A 13,263-nucleotide genomic window follows, 5' to 3' on the forward strand; every position below is an offset into this window, starting at 1 on the left:
GCCGCCAGTCGCAGCGCGGAAATAGTCCCGCAGGTTTGTGATGCTGGGATCTACCTATCATCAATCCATCTATCTATCTATCTATCTAGCTAGATATCTTTCTATACATACAAAATAGTTTGTTTTGGTTCTTTCTTTCTCGTTTCTAACCGTTTCTGTCTTTCCTTTCGAAGGGTTTTAAACCTGTACATCCATAATTTCCGACGCGGAGAAACGTTTGCCAGTCTGTTTCCTGCACACGCCCAGTGTACGCAAACGGTCACGTCATGTGTGCTTTCAGGCGTGGGCGGACATTAGTTCTGATACGGAGTTAAACGTCCTTTTTCTGAGCAGTTTGCATTAAAAAAAAAAAACTAGCTTTTTTTGCTGCTAGCATCTTTGCAGAAAGGTCACATTTCACTGTGCTGGGAATTCTGGGAAATGTAATAATAATAATAATAACTTGGACTTATATAGCGCCTTTCATGGTACCCAAGGTCGCTTAACGGGGGGGGGGGTTAGAGGTCAAATGACTTTGTGAAAAGAAATGTTTTTGAACGTAGGCAGGGACGGGCGGAGCAGACATGGAGTGGTCGGCTGTTCCAGAGTGTGGGAGCGTTGTTTGGGAAGCCCGGTTCCCAAAAGTTCGCAACCTGGTGCAGGGGGGTGGGGGTCAGCAGGTCCCTGTCAGAGGTCCGCAGGGACCGTGACTGAGTGTAGGGGTGGAGGAGATCTGTGAGGTGTTGTGGTGAGATTTGTGGGTGAGCAGGAGGATCTTGTAGGCGATGCGTGACTTGACTGGCAGCCCGTGGAAATAACCGACTGAAGTAAGATGCGTTTTTGCTTCCTCCTCCCTTAACTCTCCTCCTTGTTGTCTCCCCCAGGGGAGAAGCCGTACCACTGCACCTGGGAGGGCTGCACCTGGCGCTTCGCCCGCTCCGACGAGCTCACCCGACATTTCCGCAAGCACACCGGAATCAAACCTTTCCGCTGCACCGAGTGCGACCGCTCCTTCTCCCGGTCCGACCACCTCTCCCTGCACCGCCGCCGCCACGTCATGATGTGACCTCCTTCTCCTCCCCTCCCCCTCGGCCCTCACAGCACATCTTGTACCAGTGCGCCCACACGTCGGGATCAGCAGATTAAAAAAAAAAGACCTCCTTCTTCTTCTTCCTCCTCCTCTTCATCATGTTGAAACCACAGGATTATCAGTGCGTATGCGTTTCAACACATCGTCTTCATCATCACCGCCGTCCACCCCAAAATAACCCCCTCCGACCGAGAAGGGATGGACTGAAGGTCGTCCGTCCATCCATCCATGAGCATCCATCCAGAGGACAGGAGGAAGAGGAGCAGTGACGTGTGTGTGTGTGTGTGTCATAACCGAACTGAAACCAGAGGAGCGCTGTCACTTCAGCTGCCCGGACACTATTCAATCTGTACATATCCAGAGTTGGGAAGTCATGTGCATCCAAGACAACACTTTTTTGGAAACAAAGGCCTCAAATGATCCCGTTTTTTTCCCAGGAACCTTCTTCAAGAACTTTCTTTTCGAACCGTTTTGACTTGAGGAACTGCGGCGGAGACATCGATCTGAATCGAGAGCTATGTGATCAAAGAACAGCTGAACGAGACTGCAAACGTTTGATACTCGGTCGGTGCTATGGACACATTTCGGTTGGTACCAAAAAAGTATTAAAATTCATAATCCCCTGCTTTTGATCCTCGGTCCAAACAAGAAAGTCCCTGCTCTTTGGGGGGGGGGGGGGGGGGGGGGGGGTGCTCTCTCGTCTCAAACAAAATACATTTGGGTTTATTCGCCAGATATTTTGAAATGTGCAGAAAGATCCTCTGAAGGTCCTGGTACTGTTTTATACAAAAGAGCCAAAAAAACAGTTTGTACAGAAGCTGTGAAAGGCTGCGTTTGCAATATATATATTTTTTAATGCTGTTGGTTATCTTGAGAAAATAAAATCATACTTAACTCCTAATTATCACAAGCAAACGACAAATAATTTCCTTTATTCTCCTTTAAACGTATATTTTATGCAGACGTAAGACCCTTTCAAAATACTATGGCGGAACCAAACAAAGAACGACGGACATAAATGAAGGTGTCATCTTCGTAGAGGAGTAGGTAGACGGCCTTTGCTTCGATATGAAAGAGATAAAATTAGTTTGAAACGTGATGGGGAACGCAGCAGTGCAGCGTTGCCGAAACACGAGGCTTGGGCCAGGAAATAGTACTTTGAAAGGGTGTTAGGACGCGACTTAAAGAGCAGAGAGAGGACGTTTCAATGGAAAGGCGCTCCGATACTTAGCTTCCTTTTTTAGTGATTTGAAAACAAGAAGTTAAAGACTTGCGGGACCTTTAATACTTGCGTTCTTGACAAAAATGCGCGGCCTACAGAGATAAAAAAGCAGCGAGCGATGTGCTTCATTGAAAACAATTACTAAAAGAAACTTTATTTGATTGTATGTCGATAAAAATTAGCAACATAAATGAAGGTGTCATCTTCGTAAAGGAGTAGGTAGACGGCCAAACCTGTGAACCTTTGCTTCGATATGAAAGAGATAAAATTACAATTTAGTTTGAAACTCGAAGGGGAACGCAGCACTACAGCGCTGTCGAAACACGAGACTTGGGCCAGGAAATAGTACTTTGAAAGGGCGTTAGGACGCGACTTAAAGAGCAGACGAGGACGTTTACGTCCATGAGTGCCTGGTGTCTGCGGTCTGCGTTACGACGCGACTTAAAGAGCAGATGGAAGTTCAAACGTCCCAAATCGAGGTGACAGTCTTGGTGGAGTTAGCGGAAGAATACATGCGTGATTGCATGCAGATTTCAAATTAAAAGCATGTACAAAAACATACATAAAATAAGATAATTTGGATTGTGTTCACAATAAGTAAAAAGATGTCAGGTTGTCCTCGTCCACCGTTGAACATGTCCCCAGTACATGTACAGTACATATATGTCCAGTAAGATGCCAGTTTATCGTCAGTGAGTGAAACATTTGCGTTGAGGACAACAAAAGAACATAAAATCAAACATTTTTACCAAATCAGATTCAGTCACGTCAGCATTATCTCATTTATCTTATAATAGAGGAGACAGATTTTATTTTCTCAAGATCCCAAGATCAAGATAACTGCGAACACGTCCGTTCTCGGCTTCTGTACATTTTGCGATCACAACTTTTTGGTTAAATAATTTCATTGCCCTTCAAAGTAAAAGCTTCCCGGTGTGTGAGCTTTTTTCCACAGCAGCTGAAGTGACGTCAAACTTTATTTTTGCCCCCCCCCCCTCTCTCCCCTGGTACAGGGAGCTACAAGACTGTGAACTTTATAAAGATTCATTTCTTTTCATTGTATCAATCACATTATTGTCATTTGCGTGCCCCCCCCCCCTCCCCACCCCACACACACCTTTCTGATTGTTCTTCGATAACAGTATTTGCTTTTTATGCGTCGTTGTTGCTGTTGTCTTATGAGATAAGGCCTTTTTCTCCTTCTTTACGCCAGGTTTGGCACTCTTAACATCCTCTTTTCTTTTGTTTTTTAAAGGCACAGATCCTTTTGTTGTGTTCTGAGGCTGTGAAAAAAGACAATAGGAGACACAAATAGTTTGAGATTACAAGTTAAACTCTCGCGCAGGGAATAAGGGGGAGCTTTTTCTGAGTGTGTGTGTTTTTTGCGTGCGTTGTTCGTGTGTCTGTGGGTGAGTGTGCATGTTTTGAGACAAACTAATAATCAGAATTTAAGATTTTTACGAGTGTGTGTTCCGGGCACTTGTTCTTTTACCTCTTGCCCGTTGAGCCTTAATAACTGAAGTCAATCTGAAAAGGGCGAAACCAGAACCACTGACAGAGGACGTTTATGTCCATGAGTGCCTCATGTGTGCGGCATTTCTCGTTGCTTTCAATGGAAAGGACGCTCCGATACTTCGCATGCTTTTTTAAGTGATTTGAAACCAAGAAGTTAAAGACTTGCAGGACCTTTTAAAATGTTTCGTTTGTGAGTTTTTCCAACATTCGGGGTGCGTTCCTGCCAAAATGCACGGCACACAGAGATAAAAAAGCAGCGAGCGATGTGCTTTATTGAAAACAATTACTAAAAGAAACTTTAATTTAATAGAATAAACTTAATTTAGTTATACGTTGATAAAAATTGGCAACATAAATGAAGGTGTCATCTGCGTAAAGGAGTAGGTAGACGGCCAAACCTGAGAACCTTTGTTTCGATATGAAAGAGATAAAATTTAGTTTTGAAACTTTGATGGGGAACGCAGCACTGCAGCGCTGTAGAAACACCGGGCTTGGGCCCGGAAATAGTACTTTGAAAGGGCGTTAGGACGCGACTTAAAGAGCAGACGGAAGTTCAAACCTCCCAAATACTAAAAGAAACTTTAATTTAATAGAATAAAACTTAATTTAGTTATATGTCGAGAAAAATTGGCAACATAAATGACGGTGTCATCTGCGTAAAGGAGTAGGTAGAAACACATTGCCTGCCATATCTTAGTTTGAAGATAGAAGACAAAAATCATGCAACGTTAAAGAAGTTATTCACGCTTAGCTGACGGAAAATGTGGTCGTAATTATTGAGCACCTTATTTCAAACACAGGTATTTTATCCAACGATGTAAACGCCGTTTGCAACGGTTTCATGGACTTACAGCATCTGTCGGTGGTTCTGTGAGAAACCAGGCACTGTGTCGGGCTGTCAGGGTCCGTAGTGCCTGCGATTTAAACCACGGGGGAAACTAAGCGCTCTCCTCACTAGCATTTCTACCTGGGTCGGGGTCAAGTCTCTTTCAACTGGACTTAAAAGAACTCAGTTGCCGACACGACTCCTCTTATATCAAACTGTTCAACAGTTGGAACAGAGTTGCACCCCTAACCCTGCCCTCTAACCTTCGGCGTCCATGTCTTAAAGTGGGCTGTTTTTCAGCTCCTGTTCTGGGCTGAACTTGATTATGCAACATAACGTAGACCTCGCTCCAAGCGCTCTTCTAGCACTAGCTGGTAGTTGTACCGTATAACAAGAACCTTTAAATAAAAAGGATGCATAGATGCCGATCGCTGAACGAAGACCACCTCTGAAGAGAAGTTGTGAATGTGGAGGAACTCAGACTTGTGTCTTAATCAAGAGTGCGATAAACAGGACACGGTTTTCACAATCCCGAAGAACCCCTTTGCAAACAAAAAGGGCAGAAAATACACTTCGCAACTCTGTTCTCCTCATCCAGACTGTTCTCGTTCATGGTCCGTATGATATCGTACAAAAGGTAAAGCACAAAAATGTGTGTGTCAGCAGAATGACCCCCATGCTCCGCCTCCACATACCCCAAGACCATCTGGGAATGACAACTTCACCAGTCCTCCAAGAATGGTCCAGCATCACCCTCAGGTGCACTCGTTCACTCAGCAGGGACCAATGACTTAAATGTCTAGAAATCCCTGTGCCCATGCTCCGTCAACTCCAAGGCCTGACCGCTTCACATATGACCCCTTTGTCCAGCCTTCTGGTCCCAGCAAGACAGCCACTGACCCTTTCTCTTTGAGCCCTATGCCTGACCTCCCGGTGTCCCACGTCCACATGACAACTATGGTCAGCCTTCAAACTATCCTATCCCACCCTCAGACCCATACTTACAGGGTCCTTCCACTCCTCGCCCCAGTGGGATGAATCAGTTCCCTCACCCTGGACAGAGGATGTCACCTTGACTGAGTCATTTTGAAGTCTAACCCTAACCGTCACCTTTTGTTGCTTAAACATAACGCAACGTGGCCGCCGCGATCCACTTCTGATGTCATATTTTTTGTGCATTCCTATTCGTACGATATCCTACGAACCTGTCAACGAGAATGCGTCGCCTCGTCGGCCAATCCGGGGTACCTGTTGTTGTCGTCATTTCAAAAGCTAGTTAGCGAGAGCAACATGTGATGCACCTGACCTTTCACGGTATGATAACGGAGATGGACGCGCGGGCTTCACGTGAGCTGTGTGCGGGCTTCACGTGAGCTGTGTGCGGGCTTCACCTGAGCTGCGCGCGGGCTTCACCTGAGCTGCGCGCGGGCTTCACGCGAGCTGCGCGCGGGCTTGATGTGAGCTGCGTGCGGGCTTCACCTGAGCTGCGTGCGGGGCTTGATGTGAGCTGTGCACAGGCTTCACTTCACGTGAGCTGCGCGCTGGCTTCACGTGAGCTGCACTCGGGCTTCACGTGAGCTTCATGTGAGCTGCGTGGGGGCTTCACGCGAGCTGCGCGCGGGCTTCACGTGAGCTGCGCACAGGCTTCACGTGAGCTGTGCGCGGGCTTCACGAGAGCTGCGTGCACACCACAAACAGAGCAAATTGTTGTTTGGTCCGTACACTGCAAAAAAAAAAGAATATCTGTCTTAGCAAAGTCACTGAATAACTTAGAATCTCACTTGTTTGGAGGGATTTTGTTTGGTTTTTTCGCGGTGCAAAGCAAAGATGCAATTTCCCCATTTCTCCGAACGTCCCCCTCTGCTTCAACAACAACAACAAAAAAAACATAGTTACTAAGCACATCTTTCTAGAAGAGTATATGCATTTGATTGCAAATTTCTTTCTTTTGTAAACTGTTGATAAAGACATTAAGGACAATGACAAATAATTAAGATAAATCCATGTACATAAATGTATATAATCAAAAAGTGCAGAGTAAATGTAACGGGTGAATTTCTATTTTTAACACTGACTAGATAATGTGAAAAAACCTCTTTTGCTTTCTTCTTCCTCTGTTGGTTTGATGGAAAGTGTTTCATCGCGTGTTGTTTCTTTTCAGACGTTTGTTTCGTAGTTTCTTAAAAGACAAAAAAAGACTTGGTCCCACTTGTGTTGTGCACTCTTTGTTGCATGGAGAGTAGCCTTCTTGTTTTCATATAGTGACGTTGGTGAGCATGTCGGTGTGTGTGAGACTGTGGGGTTCAAAAACACATTAATTAGGGATCCGTTTATTATTCAAACAGAGCTCATTCAAAAAGAAAAACAACTAAAAAGAGTCAGTGAAATGTGAGATTTAGTTTTACACTCGGAAAAACTTCAGGGCTAAAAAATATTTATACGTTTTTGATTCATTTTTTCCCCCAGATTCAGTTTTATATATTAAAAAGTCGTAAATACAAACATATCCAATAGGGTTGGGTGAGCAACCGATGACTGCGGTGAGTTCACTGCACTAATAAAACTAAATAAACTCACAAACTGTCAAGGAAAGAAAAATACAACCATATGTTTCTCTGTTTTAACGAACTAGGACGTTAGCTTAACGACGTTAGCTCATTAGCTCGTTAGCTCATCACTTCATTCAAACTGGATAGAAATTAAATTAAATAAAGCTCCTCAAACACGTCTTAGTTCATCTTTACGCTATTCAAACAATCACCAACTCTGGTTTTGGTTGAATTAAATCTGAAATTGAGCGAGTAAGACGTGAAAAGATGCCGACAGGACGCAAAGTGGGGGCTCGTCCTCCTGAAACTTGTGTAATTCTGGCGCAAAATCATCCCATGGTCTTTTTCGGCACTTACATACATCAAATATGCCATCAAGACAGTTTTTTTCAAGTTACAACTATTAACAGTCGGACGTGGCTAACAGTGATTAGCTCGGGGCAGCACGGTGAAAGCATTCAAAGGTCTTTTTTAACCACTAATGCTGCTGAAAATAACAGCAAACCTCTGCAGCAGCATGAGAAGAGTCCCTACACACAAAACAAAGCAGCAACAACGTAATAAGTGAAGCCAGAGTTTATTAAAGAGTTTTTTAAAGACTTACCTGTGGCCCCTGTACCAGCTCCTCTCATAGTAAAGTCCATTACAGTGGATTACCAGAGTCAGTGTTTGATTTGTTTCTTATAAAATGTCCCAACGTGGTGAAAAAAGTCTTTAAATGTTAAAAACATTCAGTTTAAAGTGAAATCAAACAGAGAAAATCAGAGATTTCCAGGTTTCAGAGGCTGAAAACAACTTTTTCTGATGAAAACTAAAAAAAAAAACGACTTCATGGATGAATTCATGTGATTTTATATAAACAAAAATAACATTAAATCAGTTAAAGGATCCAAACGTGACCAGAGAAAGTGTTTGAATGTATGCGGGGTTTCTGCAGCTTTAACTAAAGTCACATTCAAACACTTTCCAAACATTTCCAGGTGCATTTCCAGACTTTTCCACATCAAAACCAAAGGAAGGAGCCCATTGCTGCTTTGTTGTGTGTGTAGGGACTCTTCTCATGCTGCTGCAGAGGTTTGCTGTTATTTTCAGCAGCATTAGTGGTTAAAAAAGACCTTTGAATGCCTTCACCGTGCTGCCCCGAGCTAATCACTGTTAGCCACGTCCGGCTGTTAGCGTCTCTCCTGGATTTCTCTGTAAATAGTTGTTAAACGGAAAAAACTGTCGGATTATTTGACGTAAACAAGTGCCGAAAAGACCACAGGATGGATTTGCGATTGAATTACGCTTTAATTAGATAAATTAAATTATATCTACAGCGATAACTGTTAAATTCGTCCAATCTCCCAACCCGTCATCCATTTTGTTTCAATACAAGAAACAGGAAGTGACCCGTAGTCGCCGACAGAGATACCGTTTTTTGCACAACTAAAACGTGCCAAGTTTGACACAGAATGTCCCAAATGTGAATTCAGTGGATCCCCTTACTCTTAGGAACGTTTACCCCACATAGCACACGTGTGTGTCATTATGTACCTGAAAATGCTAATGGCCCACGGCTTTACAAGCACACTGATCCGCTCCGTTGAGCGTTACAGCAGCTGAGTTGTTATCGTCTCCAGTTCCACACCGAGGAGCGTCACTTCTTACGCCTCGGAGCCTGCGGACCACCACCCGGACTAACGCGTCGTGTTGCAGGGAGACTGACTGATGCATGTGTTTGTGTTCTTCCTGCTTCCTGTTTTGTTTTTCGTGTGCAAGTTTCCCCGTCTGTATTCTTCTAAATATTCAGTTCGTGTATAAAAGCAGGAATCTGTGAACAGAAGGTGACAGGAGTTTATCCCCGCTGAGACCTGGACGGGGTAGAGTCCGCGTCCGAGGGTGACGTCACTGACGTGCGAGTGCCTCGACTCACTTCCTCTGCAAATCAGAAACTTTAGGTATTTTCTATTGAATGCAGTAACTTATGGGCCAGTACTATATTTACTCAAGTGCAATGCAGTTATCATTATAATAATACGATTATTAATAATATTTTTCCTTTTTTTTGTATTTGTACAGAACAAATGTGTAAAGATCAGTGAGGAAAACGTGAGCTTTTTGATACTGTGACTCATAGTGTTTCAAAGTCGGTTTCTCCCTGTACAGTTGTGATTATTTCCCCTTCTTCTTTTATAGAATAAAAAATGTTTTTGGTGCAATTTAAACCCTGTTATCTCCGTGTTGTTTGTTACATTTTTGGGGGGGATGCTCATTCTCTGTTCATACATACTCCTGTAAAGTCATTTATACTCAGGGTGTGCTCCCCCTGTGCGTCCGTACCGCGCCCAAACAGGTTTCACAGCTAAAGTCTGGTTCCTTTGACCAGTGTGAGTGCAACCGTACCGCGCCTAGGAGCGGCACGCTTGCCGTCCACGGTCGTTTGGGAGAGGTGGGCTATAGTAAAGCACGTTTGCACGTGTACGAGCACGAGCGTGCGCACGTGTACGAGCATGAGGCATACGGCGACTGTGTGATGTTTGAATGAATGTAAGGGCGCACTCACACTGTCCATCCGTACCGCGCTCAAACAGGTTTTACGGCTAAAGCATAGTTTGTTTGACCAGTGTGACCAGAGTGCAACCGTACCGCGTTTTGTAGAGCGCGTTTGCACATGTACGAGAATGAGCGTGCGCACGTGTACGAGCACGAGGCCTACGGCGGTTCTGAGGTCATTTCCTGTGCGCCTGTTGGGACGTAGAAAAAAGAAGGAGGGACCATGCGCGGACATTTCAAACAATGGCGGTGAAAGGTTCACGTTGGTGTGATGCGGAGGTGGAGTGTTTACTGCAGATTTGGTCGATGAAAAGATTCAAAAACAGTCGACAAGACGCACAAAAACTCTGAGGTCTACGGAAAGATCTGGAAACAAAGCCACGCATCGCCATGACGTCATCAATGCGTGTGACGTGTTACGGCGTGATGACGTATAGGCAGCAAGAAGCATTCTCCGAGGCCCAGGTAGTGTGAGTACAAACGGGCCTGGAGGGGGGGACAAGGACCCTATAGCACGGGGCACGGGACGGGCGCACAGTGGGAGGGCGGCCTAAATACAGTAGTGTAGAGCGTTAAAATCCACGCAGTGAGGAGGATTAGGGTGGTGCACGGGTCCCAAAACACAGGACTAACAGTACCAAGTACGAAGCCAAACCACGACCTTAAAGGTTGAACGTGTAGAATGAGCAGATGAGCGCCATCTAGTGTCTCAAGATCATAGTCACAACAACAAAAAATAAGTCTAGCAGTCGGGTTGCCAGGTTTCGCACATTTAAAGTTCTTCAAATATATATATACATATATATATATATATATATTTAAATAATAATATTTCTACACAGAATTTTCATTTAGTAAATTTCATGTTTATTTACACTCTTCAGACTCTGAGTGTGAAATGGTTAGAAGTACATAAAGCAGTGATGAAGTACTGAATGTACAGATAGTCGGACACAATACACCTGCAGGTTGAGCTGTTCTCCACAAGGGGGAGCACTGGGACAGAGAATGGGAGGAAAACTGAAGGAGCGAGAGCCACAAACATCCAAAGAGAGTTAGAAGAGGCAAAGCCAGCAGAGGAGCAGTGGGGTCGTGGTAGTTCAAATATAATAGTAACAAATAAGAGGTGAATCGGACCCATGATCGGCGTGGACGCTCGGGTGGAGGGTGGCTGACGTAGATCCTTCGAGACGCAAGTGTCTGACTGAGAACGCTGAGATCGAGCCGGGTTAATAAATACAAATCATGAGCAAAGTCATAAAAATCTCTCGTTGGCTCTGAAGGAAACTCTTGTTGAGGTTTGCTCTTAATGTGTTTATTAGCCTGCTGCGGTCACGACCGCGCCAATCATTAACACGGCGTCAGTCGCTCACACCGACACAAACCACATTAATGCATCAAAGAACAGAACTTTGCTGCTTCCTTGTGATGAATCAGAACTGAATCATTTTGGAAAGCCTTCCACACAGAGGACTACTGGTTAGAAAGGAGTCTTAGGACGCCCTCCCACTGTGCCTCCGTCCCGTGCCCCGTGCTTTAGGGTCCTTGTCCCCCCCTCCAGGCCCGTTTGTACTCACACTACCTGGGCCTCGGTGAATGCTTCTTGCTGCCTATACGTCATCACGCCGTAACACGTCACACGCATTGATGACGTCATGGCGATGCGTGGCTTTGTTTCCAGATCTTTCCGTAGACCTCAGAGTTTTTGTGCGTCTTGTCGACTGTTTTTGAATGTTTTCATCGACCAAATCTGCAGTAAACACTCCACCTCCGCATCACACCAACGTGAACCTTTCACCGCCATTGTTTGAAATGTCCGCGCATGGTCCCTCTATTCTATTCTATGTCCCAACAGGCGCACAGGAAATGACCTCAGAACCGCTGTAGGCCTTGTGCTCGTACACTTGAGCGCGCTCGTGCTCGTACACGTGCAAACGTGCTTTACTAAAGCCCACCTCTCCCAAACGGGCCGTGGACGGCAAGCGTGCCGCTCCTAGACGCGGTACGGTTGCACTCACACTGGTCAAAGGAACCAGACTTTAGCCGTGGAACGTGCTGGGGAACGGTACGGATGGACAGTGTGAGTGCGCCCTTACCCTCCCACTCAGCGTCAGAGGTACAACGCAGCTTTTCCATGACTGTAGCCGACACGGAGGTTACAAAGGCGACGTCAGCGGCGGCTCGTCAGTCACGGCTGTCACGGATGGACAGTGTGAGTGCGCCCTTAGTGCACGTATTCTTTGTGCGACATTGGGAACATAAGGTCAAACAAGGACGATCAGACAGTGAAGAGCCTCTGATGAACCTGTGTCTCTCATAAAGGAAGTCTAGAAAGCTGCTCTGAGCTTTAAAGAGCCGAAGGTCTCAGCTCTGAGTCTGAGCTGAAAACCTCCTCCAGACCAGGTTTGGTAGAAAGCATCAGTAACCATGGTGATACAGCGACGCTTAAAGAGAGCGAATGACCCAGGCTTTGAGAGCTAACTCACAGATCCAGCGTCGTAGTTCGCCCATCTGCAGGCACAAACATCCGTCTGTCGGTGTTTTGCCCGAGGCTTTTATTTTTGTAACTGACCTTGAAATGTTTGCTCTTTCGGATGCTTAGTGTTTTTAACGTTTGTGCTACGCCGGCGCCCGTCTTTGCCAGATCACTCCTGTAAAAGAGATTCGTCATGTCAGTGAGTCTTTCCCTGCTTAAATAACATAAATACATGATTGTCTTCTGTAGGAGCAAATAAATGCTGTGTCGACAAAGCGCGAGGCAAAATAACAACGTCATCCAGTCGACGCTGTTGGACATATGTTCTGACACTGTTCCCTTGTGCGCTGCCAAACCTGTCGCTGGATAACAGAGCTAACAAAACATCCAGGCAGCACCGTAACCACTGACATGTTCCAACACACTCCAGAGAACATCACTTGACATGTTCGGGAGGAAATTCCTTCCTCATCGTCTCACAGACGACGGTAAAAGTACGAGCGGAGAATAGAAGTGGAACGACACGATCTCTCTGAGTCAAAGTGCCTTTGAGGTAAGGATCCTTTTGTCCACGAGGCCGGACCGGTAACGCTGCGTCTTAGGCGTAGTTTTAACCGTCGTTCGTGTGATGACACAGTGCTGCAGACAAAAGCAGGGTGTACATCTCCGCCATGCCCGCATGACATGAGAGGATGGAAAAGGGAACGCAGCCAACGGAGCTGTCAAAACAGCCCACAGCGCCTGCAGAATGTGACGTGTCACTGAGATGTGCGGGGATCCGCGGCGTTGTTTGTCCTGGCTCTGTGACAAAGAGCTGCTCAGAACAAACCCAATAACATAGATTCTGTACCATGATGTCAACATAAGCAGTCTACGGCGCACGCGTTGCACTGTTCTATGTCTGTCCTGGCTTCATTGACGTGTGGACAAATGACACAAAGTACAAAGTGCAAATGGATGGACTTGGACTTGTATAGCGCCTTTCTAGTCTTCTGACTACTCAAGGCGCTTTCACACAACTCGTCACGTTCACCCGTTCACACAGACATTCACACTGATGCAGCGGACATC

At 45.5% G+C, this 13,263-nt stretch overlaps 1 protein-coding gene across 3 annotated transcripts in view; it reads left to right on the forward strand.

Moving 5' to 3' along the window:
- klf8 (Kruppel like factor 8) overlaps nt 1-9,372 on the forward strand; it is a 66,282-nt gene extending 56,910 nt beyond the window's left edge. For all 3 annotated transcript variants that reach the window (XM_083927684.1, XM_083927685.1, XM_083927686.1), the window contains exon 7: nt 864-9,372. In XM_083927684.1, coding sequence (XP_083783810.1) covers nt 864-1,045 — 182 coding nt within the window. In that variant the 3' untranslated portion in view covers nt 1,046-9,372. The remainder of the gene's footprint in view (nt 1-863) is intronic.
- The last annotated feature ends 3,891 nt before the right edge of the window (nt 9,373-13,263 follow it).

Source organism: Echiichthys vipera, assembly GCF_963691815.1.
Source record: "Echiichthys vipera genome assembly, chromosome: 14".
Taxonomy (NCBI): domain Eukaryota; kingdom Metazoa; phylum Chordata; class Actinopteri; order Perciformes; family Trachinidae; genus Echiichthys; species Echiichthys vipera.